Source organism: Bubalus kerabau, chromosome 8 (genome assembly GCF_029407905.1).
Source record: "Bubalus kerabau isolate K-KA32 ecotype Philippines breed swamp buffalo chromosome 8, PCC_UOA_SB_1v2, whole genome shotgun sequence".
NCBI lineage: Eukaryota > Metazoa > Chordata > Mammalia > Artiodactyla > Bovidae > Bubalus > Bubalus kerabau.
The window spans coordinates 94083869-94106088 of NC_073631.1; the positions used below are offsets into that span (position 1 = coordinate 94083869).

The 22220-nt window shown below is 38.0% G+C and overlaps 1 protein-coding gene across 1 annotated transcript in view; it reads right to left on the reverse strand.

Annotated features, from left to right (window-relative positions):
* GRM8 (glutamate metabotropic receptor 8) overlaps positions 1-22220 on the reverse strand; it is an 857461-nt gene that overhangs the window by 107155 nt on the left and 728086 nt on the right. The window contains exon 8 of the mRNA XM_055590836.1: positions 6671-7606. Coding sequence (XP_055446811.1) covers positions 6671-7606 — 936 coding nt within the window. The remainder of the gene's footprint in view (positions 1-6670; positions 7607-22220) is intronic.

The following is a 22220-nucleotide window of genomic DNA, read 5'->3' on the forward strand; positions in this document are numbered from 1 at the left end:
CTCAATTTCAATTAAAAAAGAGAGAGATGGAGGTGCAAATCTCACCAATAGCCAAATGCTTAAATTAAGTAGCCCCAAACCACACAGCTTCCTCTAAGCCACCCAAAAAAGTGGGATCATGGAATCTAGGCTAGGTTCATTGCACAAATATTTCTTTTTGGCCATAGACTGTAGCCGGCCAGGCTCCTCTGTCCATGGAATTTTCCAGGCAAGATCACTGGAGTGGGTTGCTGTTCTCTCCTCCAGGGGATCTACCCAACCCAGGGATGGAACCCGGGTCTCCCACATTGCAGGGCAAATTCTTAACAGACTGAGCCACTAGGAAATGCATAAATGAGCTACCATAAATGTTTTCTTTTCCAGCCTTTTTTGTTTGTTTCTCTCTTTTTTTTTTCCTTTCAGAGTTGGTTGTAACAAGCTGGTATGATTCATCATGATTAGACAGAATCTCCCATAATACCTGAAATTGTTCTGTAATGTGGGACACTGTGAAACCTTTAAAGGAACCAGCTTCAAATGACTGTAAGTGAACAAGGAAAGAAAACTCTGTAAAGTTAATGATAATTGCAGACACACAAGATGGATACTGATCACTGTTTTCCTTCCTTTCTTTCCACAGAAATGGAGAAAAAGTTAGGAGACAGTTATGGTTGGTCTGATCTCCTCTGAAAATTACTTCCATTGCTGTCTAGGTTATATTGACACTCTTAGCTCAGGTTTTCAGGCTGTTTTTTCTCATCTGTACTACTTCTCAAAGCAGGGACTTCATCATTGTTTTCAGAGCCACCTCGCACAACTCTTGTTAGAGTTATTCACTTTTCAGTTTTAACCCAAGTATTTCAGCAACCACTTTCTGATGACACTTGCCTTTCTTCTAGTATTTTCTGCTGAATATATGAAGCAGTTACATATTGCCTCAGAGCAACAACACTCTTTTCTCTCTCTTCCTAGTCCTGAAGATTCTTGTGTCTGTTTTTAACTTCTGTAATCTTATGTGATTTACCCTCAGGCAAGCCCCTGTGTTTGAAAAAGTACATCTGGTTGGGATGCTCCACAGACATGGTCTAAATGGCTGGAGAAATTAATGCAATTATCTGGATAATTTTAAATGCATTTAATCATTAAACAAATATTTCTGGAGAACCCATTCCAAGCCCAGTTTTATGCTAGGTGTCAAGGATATGATAGTGAGCAAGATAAAATATGATTTCTGCCCTCATGAAATACAGCCAACTTCTGTTGATTGCCTATCATGTGCTAAATACATCTTGTGACTCATAGCACGTAACTCTCAGCAAAACTACCATGCTTGTGTGTGTGTGCTGAGTCACTTCAGTAGTGTCCAACTCTTTGCGACCCTATGAACTATAGCCTGCCAGACTCCTCTGTCCATGAGGTTCTCCAGGCAAGAATATTGGAGTGGGTTGCCATATCCTCCTCAAAACTACCATGAGGTATCTATTAATACAAAAACATACCATAATGGGACGAGAGGATTTTTTTAAGTCAATCACCTTCCTGCCCTTTCCTAGATGGTATGAAGTCAAGTCTGCTGTAGTTTATGAATAGGGCTAGGCACAGATGGCAGGCGAATGCTTCATGTTGCTTTATATCTGTGCTTGCATTCTCTAGGGAATGTATTCCTATCTGCACAAATGGAGCCACTTCACTGCATTTTCTCAGCTAATTCAGCAGAGCTTCAGAATTTGAACCCACATCCTCCCACTCCAGAGTTCACACTCTTCCTGTCTCCGCTCATCCACCTCTGCATCCCTGCACTCTTCTGCTCTTATCAACAGATTGAGTGAAAGCATAAGGGAAATGCTTTTGTCATGCAAAAAGCATCTGGGAAAACAGCATCAATTCTCCTTTGATTTGTGCATTTTAGACATAACTAAGGACAACTGTAAGAATTCCTTTTTATATTTCTCCCTAAATATTTAGCAGTCCTATATCACAATAAGTGATACTGACAAAAATTTTTAAAGAAATGCATTTGGCCCATCATTCAAGGAAAAATATTTTTCAGGAAAAAAAAGTTATAATGGGAATCACAGAATGATCACTATATAAAGTTACCATTATGGCATACTCTAACTTAAATAATAAAATAACAAGCAAGCATTTTTATTATTATATCATGTTATTAATGTGCAAGGAAGGCACTCCATTCCCTCATTCAATAGGCATTTGTCAAGAGCATATTACACGAATGTAATGTGTAATGTTAAGAGATGTATTCATTCAGATACACGTCAGACAGACACAAGTTGCCCTCCATGAACTAATAAAGGATGACATTTGAAGGTGAGAAGAGGAAATAAAGGGGTGAATGTGAGTAGATGGAGGGGTCTAACATAACACCAGGTTTCTGACTTAGGCTACTAGATAGAGGCTGCACGACTCATTCAGGTGAAGGAAGAAAGGTTGGTTCAGGACATATGGGCTGTTTGACACTTTGGAGCTTTATTTTCTGTCCTGTCTCTAGGGTGTTTTGTTTTGTTTCCACCCTAGGCTCTGGTTGAAGCACTGTGCTCCTTGGAGCTTGGTAGAGTCATAACCTTTGTCTGATTATCTAGGCTTTGTGAATCCAATTAGAGATGGTAAAATATGTATGTAAGAGATTTCTGCCATCCTAACAACCCTAAACTACCCTTGAGTATTCTCTTCCTGACTATTACATTAATTATATTTTTAATTTTTGTCTTTTCAACCTAATTATGAAAGTTCAAGTGGGTCCCTGTCCATGCCTCAGTGTCTCCGCCCCTCCCCTCAGGCTGATTTTTTATAGAAAAAAAAAGTGTACTTAAACTATGATTTAGTATAATGCAGCACTAGGTACAAAGCTAATAAATGATGTCACTAAAATATATTAGGAAAAAGTATGATTCATCTTGATTTTAAAATCTGAAAGAAAAAGGATGTGGGGAAATTTAAATGCTGTTTTGTCATTGAATGAAGACATACTTCAGAGAGCTTTCTGTCCTCATGAATGCTACAAAAATCCCTTTATAACTTGATTTTACTCAGAGGTTTTCTAAAACATCTGTTTAAATTATTCAACTAATTTTACTTTTAATTCCTACTTCTGTAATAATTTCAAAGAGACCTATGTGGCTAGATGGGTTTTCTCCTATAGATATGTCTCTATGAAACAGAATTCAATGCATGGTGTGTTAGTGTTAGTAGCTCAGTTGTGTCTGACTCTTTGCAACCCTGACTGTAACCCATCAGGTCCCTCTGTCCATGGAATTTTCCAGGCAAGAATACTGGAGTGGGTTGTCATTTCCAGTATTCAAAGCATACTGGAAGAAATTTTGCTCTTCTGCTATCTTCCACATTATGAATTCTGTGTCACAGGATGCATAGCTCTTTTTTGGCTTTCTCATCTCACATCTGACTCCTCACCATCTTCCCCTGCCCTTGAGCCTGATTTTCTCCTGCCCTTGAGCCTGGCACTTGCTGGAGCTGGCAGGCGTCAGACAGCATCGGCTGGGAGCCAGGCGGGGCCTTTGGACAGGGAAGGCTCTGGGAAGCAGACTGACATGGCTCAATAGTTAGCACAATGCTGGACACAATGCTCAATAAGGATCTGCTGAATTAATGGCTGTGTGTGCCGCCTGACTGTTGTGAACACTTCAAGCCGATAACACGGAGTTAACTGGCTGAGCATTATAAATGAGAGCGGAGAACTGACCCACTCCTTGGTCTTCCAAAGTCAATAAAACTTAGAGAAAGCCTGCCTTTAGAGATATAAATGTTTTATTCACTTTTAATATCTGTGTCAGTAATTTTAGCAATGCAAAAAAAAATAAACAGTTTCAAACATTTTGTGTATTGTTTTGAATAATTAGAGATACTTTGACAGAGAATAGCAGGAGGCAAATTTGAATGTGAAGTGTTAGGATGACACATAAGTGTATTATACAAAATACTTCAGTAGTAAATCTCAGCTACTTATCATATAATAGCTCTTGATGTGGAGCTGGTCTAAATTAAGCATCTCCAAGCCTAACTAAACAATTTGAGCACTTTCCAATGTTCTGAAAACTCCTAAAATTAGTGTTTCATCCTGATTGCTTCAGTCATCTCCACATTCAATCATATTATCAATACAAAAAAATTCCAATTAGCATATTTTATAAATTGGTCTTACATTGTGCTTCTTTGACTTACTATGATTCCACAAAGCTAAAAGAGGAAAAGGAATTCTGGCTAGCTAGTATTCAGTCATCTCTCGAGAAGCACTGATACATCCATAAGTATGTACATAAACTCCAGGTTCTTGGATGGAGTGGTACAACTCCCATAGTCCCTGCAGCACTGGGCAGCCTCCACCCCCTGACTTGTTCAGGTGTCCATTTCATCCTGAAATGTCTCTTACTATCTCTACCACTGCTCCTCAGGGGACAGCTGCAACTCTGCAGAATTTCTGATCTGAGATTCAGTGGTCTTTTTTTTGTTGTTTTTCAATTACCTTAAAAAAAAAAACTTAGCCTGATCCATGTTTGAATTACTATGAAGGTGTTCAATAGCTTGATGTAGGACCATGATTTTATTCATTCTAAAAATCAAGTCACTGAAAGAGTTCTCTGAATAGAAATAACATCTTATATGCACTTATATTTGCTTCCCCAAGCCCTTGAAGTCACAACATGAAAAGTAAGAGCAGGCTGTCATTTATAAAATGTAAAGGGAGTGAAAGCAAAAAAAAAAAAAAAAGGAGTTAGATGTCAGAGCTCAGGACATTTTGTTTGGTTATATATTTATTGTTGGGCTTCCCTGCTGGCTCAATGGTAAAGAATTTGTGTTCCAGTGCAGAAGACAAAGGTTCAATCCCTGATCAGGGAAGATCCCACATGTCATGGACCAACTGGGTTCCCCCTACGCCACAACTATTGAGCCTGTGCTCTAGAGTCCAGGAGCCACAACTACTGAAGTCCATGTCCCTAGAGCCTGTGATCCACAACAAGAGAAGCCACAATGAGAGGTCTGCGTACCACAGCTAGATAGTAGCCCCTACTCACGGCAACTAATGAAGAGTCCAAGCAACAACAAAGACTCAGCACAGTGGAAAAAAATCTGTTATCCACAAGAAAGCAAAATAAACTCTCTCTGGCTTTCTCTAGGTAAAACAATATATTTAAAAAAGAAGTATATATTCAAACACAAATACAAGTACCACTTAAATTGATGTTATTAATAATTCACATAATGTGGACATTTCCAGACCCTGAAAAATGTTTTTCCCAACTAGTCCAACTAACCATGTCCAAACAGATCTAATAAACTTTCAGAGACAGAAATTTCTTTCTAAGTAAAATTTACAAGTTTGATCCTAATAGATTCCCATCTGCATATGCCAAAATATAATGTTTTCTAGTTGTTAGGTTTAGAGCCCCAAACTGTCTTACTTTACTTTCTTGCCACTCTCAAGGACTTCCATCAGATCAGTCAAGTCAAGAAAGGTCACCGGTCTGGAACCCACGGCAAAGTTGCTCTATTCACTGGCGCATTTGCTGAAGTACGTTTTTTTATCTTTCAAAGTTGAAGACCACATTGATTGAGTAAGGGATGAATGCTCATACTAATGAGCTCTCCATGCCCTTGTTGAGTATTTTTCCTCTGAATTAGTTGAAATTTTAAGAGTTATGCAGGACCTTACTTGGAATGTTAGAACCCAGGGAATAAAATCGCCACTCCCAACCCCACCCCAGATGTTTTGACTTCCTCATGACTTCTAATGATGAAGAATGGAACAATCTTTACATCTTTACACCAAGAAAGAACTTTCTCGTATACAATTCAGGCTGAAGAGCTATCCCTTTAGAACTGTAGCATTTGCCTTTGTTTTATAAGCTGTCTGTCTCCGGCACACCACCCGAACCTTGAATTCATGGTTAACATTAATCCTCTTCTTTTCTATACATAGATACATACACATCCAGTTCAGCACGTATTTCCTTTCAAACACAGATATTCTTTACATGCAGTGTTTTATATGGAGAAGTTTATGGAAGATTAGTAACAAAATAAAATGATTTGGGGAAATTCAAATGATCTTCAACTTCTAAAAAAATATAAACTGTATTATATAATTATCCATTGCTTCTTAAACCCTCCCCACCATCCTCTACATATGGAAAAATGATAAGAATGGAAACTAAAGAGACATAGTAAGATGGTTCAGATTGAACTAAGCCATTTAATTCTTTGTATTGTTGAAGTTTGCTTCTATGATTAAAACCATCATGATTATTAAGAAATAGCTTTCTTTCAGAGTCACATTAGAACCAGAAAAGGAGGCATTTGTCATGCATTGAGATACCTCTGGCATAGCTCACTCCTCTGAATCATGTCTGCCCTTTCTCCTTTCCTCTTTTAACATTTGGAAAATAACATCTATGTTAGTTGATAACAGAGCTGGAAGAAAGAACCAAGAAAGTGATGTGAGCTCTGTCAATCTTCAACCTCACCAAGAAAAACACATTAAAATGTTTTTCATGGAAAATCAGCTTCAGTCTACAAATATTCAGAGCAAAGCGACCTTGCATATATATAACACACCGGGATTCTTGGAAGAATATAAGTGAGCCAATGAGAAAGAAGGGGAAACATCCTAAAGAAAGAAATTAAATCCAGGAAAACAATTGGCAAATGCATTTCTTACCTTTTCTGCTGACTGGGCTGTACCAAAAAAGATGGGGATAAAAGCTAACCAAATGATGCAGGTGGTATACATGGTAAATCCAATAGGTTTGGCTTCATTGAAAGTCTCTGGAACTCCTCTTGTTTTAATGGCATAGACAGTACAAGTAACCATCAAGAGAATACTGTAGCCCAGTGAACAAATGAGCGAGAGATCAGAGATGTCGCACTTGAGCACTCCCCTGGCGTTCTCCGGATCTAGAGTCCTCTGTTCTCCATAGTCTATGATGATGTGTGGTGGGTCCACAACAAACCAGACACACACTCCCAGGAGCTGGATGGAGATCAGGCTGAAGGTGATCACCAGCTGGGATGCAGGACTGATAAACTTAGGTGCTGTGACAGATTTCTTCCCCTGCTCAAATATTCGGTGGATTCGGTTTGTTTTGGTCAGGAGCGCTGCGTAGCTGAAACACATGCCGAGTCCTAGGAAGATCCGCCGGAAGGAGCAGATGATGGTATCTGGTGCTGCAATCATCAAAAAGGTGATTGAATAACAGAGAAAAATCCCCGTGAGGAGCACGTAACTAAGTTCGCGGCCCGAAGCCCTCACGATAGGCGTGTCGTTATAGCGGACAAAGGTCACGATCACAAAGGTGGTGGCGATGATTCCCAAGATGGCAACGAACACAGGCACCACCGCCCAGGGAGAATGCCACTCGAGTTTGATGATGGGGATTAGCTGGCAGCCTGTGCGGTTGACGTTGGGTCTCTGATCCAAAGGGCAGAGTTCACAGGACAGCTCATCTACCTGGTAGTTGTAACCTTCACAGCGCTCGCAGTGCCAGCAGCAAGGGACTCCTTTCACCGTCTTCTTCCTCTCACCGGGCTTACAGGGCAGGCTGCAGACCGACGCCGGGTGAGTGTGCTCTCTATTGGCCCACTGCATGTCTTCCACCTGTGGGTATAAAATATTAATGAGCCTTCCATTTTCCCCCCATTTATAATATCCTAATCCTAGCCACAGGTTTGTAATAAATCACTGAATGCTGACAGGACAGTTTACCATAATAAGAGCCCAGAGTTTCTTTCCCTGACTTTATGAAAGTATTAAATGATTGGGGCCAATAAATCATTCACATCATCAACTTGATGAGTGCCATTACTTTCCATTTACCTCCTTGATTTTGACCAATCTGACATTTGGAGAAAGATGCATTGATCCAAACAGCTTTAAAATGGAAAAAAAAAAAAAAAGAAAAGTCCCATGGAAAGAAACCTGTTAGAGCTAAACTCAGATATAAATGCCCTGAAATACTGGCTAGGATATAAATACACATATAAACAATGAATCAAGTCTTTCTACCATATTTGGGGAAATTCAAATCTCACTGTGTCAATTTTGAAAGGAAATGGCAAAACTAGCTACTTTAATCTCTGACACTCCTCATGTGTCCATAGTGACAAACTATATGAACGGTTTTGCCTCTGTTTAACATTCAGATTCACTTATGCCCCTCAGCCTTGCATTTTCACATTGGGGAAAAGACCATGCTGAGTGAGACAGCTTGATGATGATGTTTCCATTGAACAAAAGTAGGCTTAAAGCAGTGAAATTGATACAAATGAGTGAGATCCCCTAGTAGGATTTCTGTGTCAAGGCCTTAGGGTTCCATCTCACTTTTTTGAATTAGACCATAGAATACCTCTATTAAAACAAAAGTGTTATTTTAAAGGAATTTTGCCAGTCATTGACCCCTTACCTTAAATCACTTTACTAAACGTTCTGGACCCAATTCCAATGTGGGGGACAGGGCAAAAGGGGTTTCCTAAACCACAAAGAAATTCTGGAGCACTAGCTGTTTCTCCTATAAGTCAATTCTGACATCATCTACCTGGAAATAGCATCAAATCTCACAAATGCTATAGGAAAAAAAAACAGAAATTATGGATCAACAATTTATTATGACAAGCAGCTTCTATATAAAAGGTAAGCTCTATGAACAGAGTGATTTTGCTCATTGATGTGGACAAACAATGATGGACACTCAATTCATCCTCAAATATTTATTGAATTTGTGAGGAAGGAACAATGTGAGGGGTACCCCTGAGGTAGAAGGAGCCAACTCGAAAGTGCTGAGATCTGGAAATAAAGGATTGCTCAAAGAGGCACAGAGATAAGAGCTGAAGGAATGTTTAAAACAAAACAAAATGAAAAACTATTTTTCCAAGACCAGCTCTATAACAAGTTAAAAGAAAAATCACCATATCCTGTGATAGCCTGGCTCCAAGATGCCCCCCAATAACTTTACCTCCTGGAATCATGCACTCATGGAGTTCTCTCCCACTTTAAACTGGCTGATTTGTGTAAACAATAATATATTCCAGAAATGAGGGCATGTGGTTTCTGAGGTTAGGTCATCAGTGACATTTTGGCCTGTGTCTTGTTCTCTCTTGGATTGCTCACTTCAGGGAAATAATTAAACTATCCTGAGAGTTAAGTTCTCCGACAACCAGCACCCACTTGCCATGCATGTGAGGGTGTCACCCAGAAAGTGAATTCTCTGGCCCCAGGCAAGCCTTCGGATGACTGCAGGTCCAGCTGACACCTTGACCACAAACTCATGAGAGACCCTGAGCCAGAAAAAGCCACTAAGCTTCTTCTGAATTTCCACTCTACAGGAACTGTGTGAGCTAGTAAGTGTTTTCTTGTCTTAAGCTGCTAAACATGGAGTTATTATACAGCAATGGAAAACTAATGCAACTCAAGCTAAGCTTTCTTACCCATCCTGTGAACACCACCAGTATAGCAGTCTATTGAGAATCTACTGAGAAGGTAGTGACAACTAACTATCTTTTACCAAAATATGCCCCCCAAGCTGTCCACTGTCAACAGCATTCTATCATCACCCTTAAGACTGCCTCCCCTTTGGGAACTATGTGACTGAGACTGTTTTCATAAACATATCTACTGCTTAAGGATGCTTTCCTTTCTTGAATGTGGTGTGAATAGTGGAGGGCAGAGAAGTATAGCCTCTAAGCTCAACATTTGCAGAGGGCCATCAAACCCACCTCAGGTGAAGTGGAGAATTCATGCATGTTTTATTTCAAATATCCTCCACTGAGAAAGTAGATGGTACTTCATGTGTCCTAAGGGCACTCAAGATTATTAGTTCTACCTTGTCTGTTCACCACAAAGGAAAAGCAATCTATCATAACCCTGTTAATTTTCTATTAGCTTTTAATGATTTAGAGAAGTTATTTTATTTATGTATAAGATTCCATTAGGCAAGAAAAAAGTTAAATTGAAAGCGGCTTCTCTCAAAAATATTGAGAAAAATGAAATGCTCCACTGAGTGGCTAAAATATTGATTTTATACCCTAATGGACTCTTAAAAGATAATAAAATATGTTTTGTGAAGGTTATGTTTCAAAGCTAATTATTGTAAAATCAAAATTGCATTTTGTTTGGGGCTTCTGTAGATTTATAATATTACTGTTGAAGAAAATGACACTAAAAAAAAAATTCTCAGACACATTAAACTTCAAATTTGGTGGAGACCTTAAAGGTCAACTTGTCTAACCACATGTCTGATTCTTTAATTCACAAAGCACTTTATTTTCTAGAAGGAAATGACTTATTAACAAAGAAATACACTCAATCAGATAGGCCTCATTACAGAAGATAAATATTCATCATTATAAGCTAAGCATTACATTTTTCTTGATCAATTTTTTGAATACTCAACTAGTGAAAAAATGTTTTCATAAATAAAAATTAAAGTTATAAGATAATGAAAATACCACATCTTTTAAAAACTGTAAATTTTCTTTAAGTAAAAAACAATGTAGTCATGAAATATGTGTGACATTTCATGATATAATGGAGAAAACTATGTATGATTCAGTAAACATGTTAAAAATACATGACTGTATTTCATCAAGAAATCTATTATGTATAACTAGATATGCAGATGACACCACCCTTATGGCAGAAAGTGAAGAGGAACTCAAAAGCCTCTTCATGAAGGTGAAAGTGGAGAGTGAAAAAGTTGGCTTAAAGCTCAACATTCAGAAAACTAACATCATGGCATCAAGTCCCATCACTTAATGGGAAATAGATGGGGAAACAGTGGAAACAGTGTCAGACTTTATTTTGGGGGGCTCCAAAATCACTGCAGATGGTGACTGCAGCCATGAAATTAAAAGACGCTTACTCCTTGGAAGAAAAGTTATGACCAACCTGGATAGCATATTCAAAAGCAGAGACATTACTTTGCCAGCAAAGGTCCGTCTGGTCAAAGCTATGGTTTTTCCTGTGGTCATGTATGGATGTGAGAGTTGAACTGTGAAGAAGGCTGAGCACCAAAGAATTGATGCTTTTGAACTGTGATGTTGGAGAAGACTCTTGAGAGTCCTTTGGACTGCAAGGAGATCCAACCAGTCCATTCTGAAGGAGATCAGCCCTGGGATTTCTTTGGAAGGAATGATGCTAAAGCTGAAACTCCAGTACTTTGGCCACCTCATGCGAAAAGTTGACTCATTGGAAAAGACTCTGATGCTGGGAGGTATTGGGGGCAGGAGGAGAAGGGGACGACAGAGGATGAGATGGCTGGATGGCATGACTGACTCGATAGACGTGAGTCTGAGTGAACTCCGGGAGTTGGTGATGGACAGGGAGGCCTGGCGTGCTGCGATTCATGGGGTCGGAAAGAGTCGGACATGACTGAGCGACTGAACTGAACTGAACTGTACTGTGTTTTGATACCATAGTTGAAGTCTGGGAACCAATTAATATCCACCCCAAAGAGGAACCAATAGCAAACACTTGAGTCAGGTACTTGTAAATACATTAGTATTTGAGACAAAATTTATTTTAGATATGATACCAAATTAAAAATAATACTAATTGAGATTAGTAGTATTAATAGAAATTAAACTTCTTATTTTTCACAACTATACTATAAAACACAAAGATCATTCAGCCCTCTTGCTTTTCTATATTAACAAATTATAGCATCTTTCATAATGAGTAAAAATATTTTAAAATAGGTCTTCCTCTCCTTTGGCATTATTCTGATATTAGGATATTTGTGTCTAAAACATGTGTTCTAACAAACGGATGATAGTTATATTGATAGACCTTCCAGAGATAAAACCATAGCCCATTCCTGTCTTGACAATGTTCACCAACAGTGATTCATTCTGTAGGCCCCAATCCAGTTCATTTTATAGAATATGAGCTATCAACCAGCTTCTGCTGTCAAATTCTGTTATTAATGCAGACGAAGGCACCAATAACCACAAAACCAAAACTTTCTGAGTGTGCCTACATTTTTTTAATCTTTAATCTTCCCAAACATAAATTAAAGACATTATTTTTTATAAAATAATTTTCTTCTGTGTAGTTCTAATAACTCCTGATAAAAGGGCTACAAAAATATTTCCCAATTAAAGGCCCCACTGTAATTAATCATTTTCAGTATGCACTACAAAATTCTCACTCAATTTAATACCTCTATTACAGGGTTTTTTCCCCACATATTAAGTTGTATCTTCAACATTATGATTATTATTCATGTGGGGAAATTTTAAATATAACACAAAGATAATTGATATCTAGTCATACCATTCTTAATTAGCTCTTTTTTCTTGCTCTATAAATAAGCATAGTATTAATAATTATTTTGATGACTACTTTGCCACTCCAGTATTCAAATACCCAGTTCTTCATCTGACTTATGTAACAGCATAATGCAATCATTTCCAGTGAAACTGGACATTTTCTCAAAGGTTTACGTGTTAATTTTCATATAACCAATAGGTTTAATAAGTGTATTTAATTAGGATGAGTATTTATTTATTTATTTTTAATTTAATTTTATTTTATTTTTAAACTTTACAGGATGAGTATTTAAAATCAGTATTTAAAATGTCAGAATTTGGTTACATATTTTGTGAAGCATATGGTTTTGCTAATGCAGGTCAAAATAAAGTTTATCAATATATTACTTTATACATTCATATTTATAAATGTTTATATATAAATATATATTGCTTCCTTAATATTCATCCTTTCTTTTGGGTCATGCAATGCTTTCTACTTCTATTCAAAGTGGTAAGTGGGTTTAGTGTCCTTTGCAAATCTAGTATGTATGTATGATCCCCAGATTGAAGTCACAGTTTTGTGTGATGTTACAGGTCTACATAACCTCTAAAAATGTAAACACTCCTCCTATTTAAAAAGACAATTTTAAATTAATTAAAATTTTACTTACAATAGCATTAAAAATAAAATACTTAGGAATAAACTTAACTATTAAAGTGTAATATTTTTAACTTAAAGCTACAAAATATCATTTTAAGAAAGTTAAAGAAATAAATGAAAAGCAATCTGAAGTTCATGGATCAGAAGACTGAACATTGCCAAGATGGAAATACTCACAAAACTAATCAACAGATTAGACATAATCTTTATTAAAATCTCTTCTGACTTCTTTGAAGAAATTGATTAACTGATCCTAAAATTCATAGGGGAATATAAGGGACCAAGAATAGACAAAATGATCTTAAAAGAGCGAAGTTGGGGAATTTACACTTCTTGATTTTAAAACTTCCTACAAAGCTACAGTAATCAAGCAGCATGATACTGGCACAAAGAAAGACTAACCAATGAAAGAAAATTGAGAGTTCAGAAATAATCTATTACATATAAGGTCAATTGATTTTTTTACAAAGCTGACAAGAAAATTCAATGGAGAAAAAATAGTCTTTTCAACAATGGTTCTGGCACAAGACATGTCACCAAAAGAATAAGCAACAAAGTTAAAATAAATAAATCAGACTTCATCAATCTTAAATACTTTCATAATTCAACAGATGCCATTAGGAGAGTGAAAAAACAACCCACAGAGTGGGCAAAAATATTTCTAACTCATATATCTGATAAGGAACTCATATCAGAATATATATTTTAAAACTCTTATAATTAAACTGTTAAAAAAGCATGCAATCCAATTAAAAAATAAGTAAAAGAAATGAAGAGACATTTCTCAAAAAAAAAGAGATATGAGTGGTTAATAAGCGCAAGAAAAGATGTTTAACATCATTAGTCATCAGAGAAATGCAAAACAAAACCATAGTACCCACTAGGATGGTCATAATAAAAAATACAGACAGAATCCAGTTTTATTGAAGATATGGAGAAATTAAAACTCTTTATATTATTGGTTGCAATGTAAAATGGTGCAGCTATTTTGGACAGCAGTTTGGCACTTCCTTGAAAAATTAAACATAGAATTGCCATATGACCTAGCAATTCCACTCCTAAATCATTTCAGTCTAAGAAAACTGGAGACATATGCTCACACAAAAATTTATACATGAATTTCATAACAGCATTAGTCATTATAGCAAAAAGCAGAAAAAATCCAATTCCATTAAAGAAATGTGCTTTATCTATTCAAATATTAAAAATAAATAAAAAGAAGCAAACTAATAATATATACTATGAAATAAATGAACCTTCAAAATATGCTAAGTGAAAGAAATCAGACAAAAAGACCAGTGTGTAATTTTAATTTATATGTACTATCCAGAATAAGCAAAGGCATATACAGCCAGTAGATTTTTGACTGCCAGGAGTTAAGGAGAGAACGGAATAGAGAGGATTTCTTGGGAAGTGATGAAAATAGTCTAAAATTAGTGGCAATGGATAACATGACTCTGTGACTATACTAAAAACCACTGAATTATGTACTTTAAAAAGGGCAAACTTTATGGTATTTGAATTATCTCAATAAAGCTGTTATTTTTTAAATATGCAAACTATGTAGATACAGTCAGGAAGAATTAACATTCAGTACTTCATTTGCTGTATAAAAAAACATATTGCATACCCACTCTGTTTTGAGACACAAGACTCAACGTGAGAATTCAACAGTGACCAAGACGTGGTCCCTGGCCTCCGAGTCAGTGCCGGTGGGGAAAGAGATAAGCAGAGAGCCAGTATTAGACTCCCTGAGAAAGAAAAGCAGGGAGGCAGTGGTGCTGCTAGCAGAGGACTCAGCAGGGCACTCAGCCTGGGTTTTGGGGATGTGTGGACAGCAGCCTGAAGGCTCTATAGGAGATAAACCACCAGGAACAGGAATCCCAAAAAGGCATCAAGCCAAAAAAAAAAAAAAAGATTAAAATTCAGGGATGAGAAGCCATAACAAATTGGAGAAACTAAAGATAAAACAAATAGCAAAAATACAGATTAAAACACTGGATGGAGTGGCAAGAGGCAGGCTAAGGAAGAGAGGAAAGGCAAGATCATTTTAAAAGAAACTTACAAGCCGCTGAGATGAGTTTGGATGTTATGCTGAAAGTGAAAGTTGGGATCCTCTGAAGGGACAGAGAAAAAGAAATGCAAAGAGGCAAAAAGATTGTCTGAGGAAACCTTAATAATAGCCATGAAAAGAAGAGAAGCGAAAGGCAAAGGGGAAAAGGAAAGATATACCCATTTGAATGCAGGGTTCCAAAGAATAGAAAGGAGAGAATAGAAAGCCTTCCTTGGTGATCAATGTAAAAAAATAGAAGAAAACAATAGAATGAGAAAGACTAGAGATCTCTTCAAGAAAATTAGAGATACCAAGGGAACATTTCATGCAAAGATGGACACAATAAATGACAGAAATGGTAGGGACCTAACAGAAGCAGAAGATATTAAGAAGACATGGCAAGAATACACAGAAGAACTGTGCAAAAAAGATCTTCATGATCCAGATAATCACAATGGTGTGATCACTCACCTAGAGCCAGACATCCTGGAATGCAAAGTCAAGTGGGCCTCAGCAAGCATCACTATGAACAAAGGTAGGGGAGGTGATGGAATTCTACTTGAGCTATTTCAAATCCTAAAAGATGATGCTGTGAAAGTGCTGCACTCAATATGCCAGCAAATTTGGAAAACTCAGCAGTGGCCACAGGACGAGAAAAGGTCAGTTTTCATGATCCAATCCCAAAGAAAGGCAATGGCAAAGAATGCTCAAACTACTGCACAATAGCACTCATCTTACACGTTAGCAAACTAGTGCTCAAAATTCTCCAAGCCAAGCTTTAACAGTACATGAACTGTGAACATCCAGATATTCAAGCTGGATTTAGAAAAGGCAGAGGAACCAGAGATCAAATTGTCAACATCCGCTGGATGATCATAAAAGCAAGACAGTTCCAGAAAAACATCTACTTCTGCTTTATTGACTATGCCAAAGCTTTTGACTGTGTGGATCACAACAAATGGTGGAAAATTCTTCAAGACATGGGAATACCAGACCCACCTGACCCGCTTCCTGAGAAATCTGTATGCTGGTCAAGAAGCAACAGTTAAAACTGGACATGGAACAACAGACTGGTTCCAAATCAGGAAAGGAGTATGTCAAGGCTGTGTATTGTCACCCTACTTAATTTACACTGAGAGATTTTTTTGGGGGGTTCCAAAATCACGCAGATAGTGACTGCAGCCATGAAATTAAAAGATGCTTGCTTCTTGGAAGAAAAGTTGTGACCAACCTAAGCAGCTTATTAAAAAGCAGAGACATTACTTTGCCAACAAAAGTCCATCTAGTCAAAGCTACGGTTTTTCCAGTAGTCATGTATAGATGTGAGATTTGGACTACAGAGAAAGCTGAGTGCTGAAGAATTGATGCTTTTGAACTGTGGTGTTGGAGAAGACTCTTGAGAGTCCCTTGGACTGCAAGGAGATCCAGCCAGTCCATCTTAAAGGAAATCAGTCCTGAATATTCATTGGAAGGACTGATGCTGAAGTTGAAACTCCAATACTTTGGCCACCTGATGTGAAGAACTGACTCATCTGAAAAGACCCTGATGCTGGGAAAGATTGAAGGCGGGAGGAGAAGGGGATGACAGAGGATGAAATGGTTGGATGGCATCATCGCCTCAATGGACATGAGTTTGAGTAACCTCTGGGAGTTGGTGATAGAGAGGGAGGCTTGACCTGTTGCAGTCCATGGGGTCACAAAGAGTCGGACACGACTGAGCAACTGAACTGAAGGGGCAAAGATGATGAGCTTTATTGCATAGAAGGATCACTGTGCAGTATAGAGAGAAGATGGAAAAAATCCAAGGCTAGATATGGTCAATCACCTGTCAAGCTGAGGCTTTTGCCAAATTCCAGCTGAAAGTGATGACAAGAGGAATCCAAAGAGCAGCAGTGAGCAGGAAGGACTTTGTAAGCAGCACCAGGTTTCTCAGACTATCCTCATGGCCCAAGAGCATGATTAAAGAATTTTAACCAAATGTGTGATCTCATATAAAATAAAATATACATTTTATACATATATATATATATATGATATCAGTGTGGTGACAGATCAGGAGAAAGGATGATACAAGCAAGAATAAAAATTAAGGGAATAATGTCATAATTCTAGGCAAGATAAGAGCCTATGAACTGTTAGAATCAGTAATTATGAAGAAAATGGGATAGGTTTAAGATATAGTGGGAAAAAAATAGAAATAAGAGTGGCAAGAAGGAAACAGAAGAACCAAACAATGGCATCCGGCCTTGTGTTTTAGAGTCATCCTTAGCATTTCACTTACTTCAGCCTTATTTCTGATCAACCACCAACTACATGGCCAGGCTCATGATCTCACCCCTGCTTAACTCCCAGGTAATTATGTACCAACCCTCCTTACTCACCTATTGTACATCACACAACACCTTGTAATCTTCTTCAATGGCACTTTTACAGTAAGCAAGTCTGCATTTGTTTTTCTTTTTACTTCAATAAATGGTTTTATAAATTTTACATTATGTTCCTTAGAATCACTTAAAGGCTTTACTCAAACTATATCTCACTGGGAAGCAGTTCTTAGAGACTACAGTTTAACAGGCCTGGGAAGGAACCTCAACTTGGCATTTTTAAAAGAAGCCCTTCTTCTTTCAGTGATTCTGTCATGTAATTAGTGAACCACACTTTGCTAAGCACCAAGTTAAATTTATTTTTCTCAGGAGAGGAAGAGCCTATTCTGTTTTTCCACCATTGTGATCCAAAGCCTAACGCGGTGACTAACCTCCAGTGAACATTCATAAATATTTGCTGAATGAATGAAGGAGGACTGGAAGAACAAGTGAACAGGTGATGGTGTCCTTTACCCAAAGTCCCAGGGAGGCTTCCAAGCCAGGAAGCTGAACACATCAGCTGTGCTCATGAGTCAGGATTGCCTGAGGCAAAGATTTTCAAGGCACAGTCATATGCAAGGCAGTTGAGACCATGAATATGTATTAGCAAATTCTCACCCACAGAAACAATGGAATGTGTGAAAGGAAGATGGCACAAATGGAGGCATGGAAAGAGCAAAATGTAAAGAGCAGACTCAGTAAGATTAGTAGAAGAGGATGGAAAAACATGGCCATATGGAAACCAGGGAAGAATCCAGTCCAAGGTCCAAGAAACCCAACAGATTATTTTCAGAAATGAGGAAGTGCTCAGTGGCGCCCAAAGACAGATTTCATGAGCATACGATTTGAAAATTGAGAGTCCTTGGTTACCTTCATGACAAAAAGAAAAAAAAAAGTTAACTTTTCTGTGAAATCTTCTCAAAAGACCCTATACCACTCAGGTGGGTATACTCCTTCCCTGGATTTCATTATATACCATTATGTATTGAAGGCAATGGCACCCCACTCCAGCACTCTTGCCTGGAAAATCCCATGGATGGAGGAGCCCGGTGGGCTGCTGTCTATGGGGTCACACAGAGTCGGACACGACTGAAGCAACTTAGCAGCAGCAGCAGCAGCAGCATTTTTTTATAACTCTTTGACATTATATTGGGACTATCTGTTTACGTGTTCATTTCCCCACCAGACAGAGAGCAGAGAATCTCAAGGACAAATATTTTTACCTCCCATTATCTGTATTAAGACCTAGGATTCAGTAGGCATTCAATATTTGAAAAAAAAAAGACATAAATTGATTAATGATTAGAATGTGTGGTAAACACATCTATCACTACTCCAAATATATAAGGACTCTCTATTTGGGGTTTTAAGTAGGATGGTAACAAACTTACTCTTCCTAAATCTGTGTGGCCTCTTACTGTTTCATCCATACCTTCAGAGAAGCCAATTTGGGGGACACTCTGTACTCTGATCTTATCGGGATGCACCTTAGAGGGATGTTGGAAAGATCTAACAAGCTGATATCTATGAAAATGGTTGGTAAACACAAAATGTAAAGGGCAGTCTGAAACTCTTCATATGTCTTGGTTTAGGACTGAGGCAGCATTGGAAAGAAGGTAACCACTCTCCACCTATTAGTAAACATAGCTGTTCTGTTAAAAATCTATGTCAGCTGCAACAGACCAAACCACGGTCTTTGGATTGCATCCAGATCTGCTATTTCATGCTTTTATTTTCCCATAATCTCGGCTCTTAATGTCAGTTCCTGGTAATTGCCACAGGAGATGCCGTGACTCACCCCAGCTCTGTGCAGAGAAAAGCACCTAGGCCAGTGCCTCCTGCCCTTGACTCTGAAGATGAAGAGGGTGGCATCTGCCAGGGAGGATGTTGGGATGAGTGTTGTGGAATGACTATTTTGGAGGACCAGTAAGGAAGTCACACCTACAATACTTTCATTGAATGGGATGCACTAACCCTATGATAGCATTTCACCCCAACATACTACATATGCAAATATCTAGGGAGCATGGGGTATTTGTAGCCACAGTACTGAAACTGGGTAATCTTTTCCCTTAATTTTAAGTTTATGATAAAAATCATAATTTGAATGCTATGAAGAGTAGTCATTTTAACTCTAAAGACATTGTTATAACTTGTATTATTATGTTTATGTTTATGATTATATTCTAAACAACCAAAATTTTTTTTATATAAACGCTTTCTATTTAAGGGCTTCCCTGATAGCTCAGTTGGTAAAAAAAAAAATGCACCTGAAGTGGAGGAGACCCTGGTTTGATTCCTGGGTCAGGAAGATCCCCTGGAGAAGGGATAGGCTACCCACTCCAGTATTCTTGGGCTTCTCTTGTAGCTCAGCTGGTAAAGAATCTGCCTGCAGTGTTGGAGACCTGGGTTTGAGCCCTGGGTTGGGAAGATCCCCTGGAGAAGGGAAAGGCTATCCACTCCAGTATTCTGGCCTGGAAAATTCCATGGACTGTAGTCCATGGGGTTGCAAAGAGTTGGACACGACTGGGTGGTCATGTATGGATGTGAGAGTTGGACTGTAAAGAAAGCTGAGTGTCAAAGAATTGATGCTTTTGAACTGTGGTATTGGAGAAGACTCTTGAGAGTACCTTGGAATGCAAGGAGATCCAACCAATCCATCCTAAAGGAGATCAGGCCTGGGTGTTCATTGGAAGGACTGATGTTGAAGCTGAAACTCCAATACTTTGGCCACCTGATGCGAAGAACTGACTCATTGGAAAAGACCCTGATGCTGGGAAAGATTGAGGGCAGGAGGAGAAGGGGACAACAGAGGATGAGATGGTTGGATGGCATCACCGACTCAATGGACATGGGTTTGGGTGGACTCCGGGAGTTGGTGATGGACAGGGAGCCCTGGCGTGCTGCGGTTCATGGAGTTGCAAAGAGTCAGACACGACTGAGCAACTGACCTGAACTGAACTGAGTGACTTTCACTTTTCCATTTAAGGTTAATTCATGTGAATGTTTACTATAAAATTACTATTTCAATCACTAAAGATGATTTGACATGCTAGATCTTTTTTGAATATAATTTAAAAGCTTTCATATTTTTAATTTTAAGTCTTAAAATATGATATAAAGATCATATATGAATAGCTACATTATAGACATTGTGCCTATATTTTATGATGACTAAATTCAGTTAAGCAGATCCTTCATTGCTAATAAGTAAATAATAAGAAAATCAGCCTGGGGTAATATTCCCTAAGAGCAATCTTTTTGACTCAGGATATTCTTTTAAATTATTCACATTTCTTATTTTTCCTACACTAAGTTGATTTATAAATGCACAAAAAACTAAAACAATTCTTTATAAAGCATTTTGAGATATTTTGAACAATGTAATAGACGTTAGGTGCAAAACACTTGTCTATTTCAATCTTAGCCCCTATCACTCAAAGTATATTTAACTCAATCTGTGGAAATTTATAGGAAGTGAATGCTTTCAGAATGTGAGAAGCTAGACAATGAGGTTTAGAATGAATTATTTCCAGGGGAAAGCTACTTTATATTGCTAAGCAAACAGAACATAAAGAGTGATAATGATGATAACAGCTAACATTTATTGAGGGTATACTATGTGTCGGAACTGTCCTAAGCACAGAACATTAAATGCTTACAATAGCAACCCATTTGGTTTAAGGGATCACAGAACAGTAGGTGACTTGCCCCACATCACATAGTTACTAAATGATGGAGGGGGTATGACGTCATACACCCAATCATAGCATTTTATTGTCTGTACCTGATGGCTCCCCAGGGCAGTGCATGACATGATAGATGGTAGAAAAAAATTAAAACTGACTGAAGATCCAGAGTAGAGAGATGAGGAGATACTGGAGCAGGCATAACACATTTGACGTAAAAGTCCAGATAAAAGGGATGTGGCCCCAGATAGGAGAGGCCCTAGACAAGAGCAGAAGAGTGAATGAGATCAGGGCAAATCAGTTTATTGGGGATGGAAAGAAGAATAGAAAGAAGAATCAAAAGAATCTGGTGATAATTTGCCTAAAGGATTTTTTCCACACCAGATCCAATATAAAAACCTTAGATAAAATTAAAAAACATTTGCTTCATGGTTTGAGTACACTTCATCCTAGGGGTTCCTTCACCCTCAAAGTTATTACAGTGAAACCCTGTCTCCAACTAACATTCTTCTAGCTATTACATTCCATTTAAGAACATCATAAAGGAAACTATCAATTTAGCATGCTTTATTCACAGTAATCCTGAATGGCACTCCTCCTGCCTGAAAGGCGTTTATAAATTAATCCCAAATGAATAAACGCAAACTAAGATACTTTATTTGAAATAAAAAGAGAAGACACCCAGTTTAAAAAATCTCACTTCTATACTGAATTTCTAAGGACTGCAGACTCTTTACACTACCCACACAGAGACAGGCGGGAAACTGCTAAATACCAGCAAAAAAGGCTGCTGCAGCCAGGAAGAAATAGAGTTATCACAACCGAGACATGTCATAAAAGTAAATGACTTTGGGAAAAATGGTGAGAACCTGATGTGGCTTTTTAGCCCCAAACCTAGAGGCTAAAGACTTCCTACTGATTGCAGAATAGAAAGATTGAGAGAGATTAAGAAAAGTTCCCTTGGATCAGCAGGAGCAAAGTGACCAGACAAAAAAGAACAGAGACAAATGAGAAATTGAATGATACAAGAGGAGACCGCAGCCAGCAGCAAATATAACTCAGGAAGACACTCAAATATTTTCCAGAACTGTTTGTTTTTATGCTTCAGTTCATAGGATAAATGGTATTGAGACACAATGTTAAGACTGTTGCTTAGAATGTGCAACTTTGAACAAATGCAGATATAAAAACTGAATTGT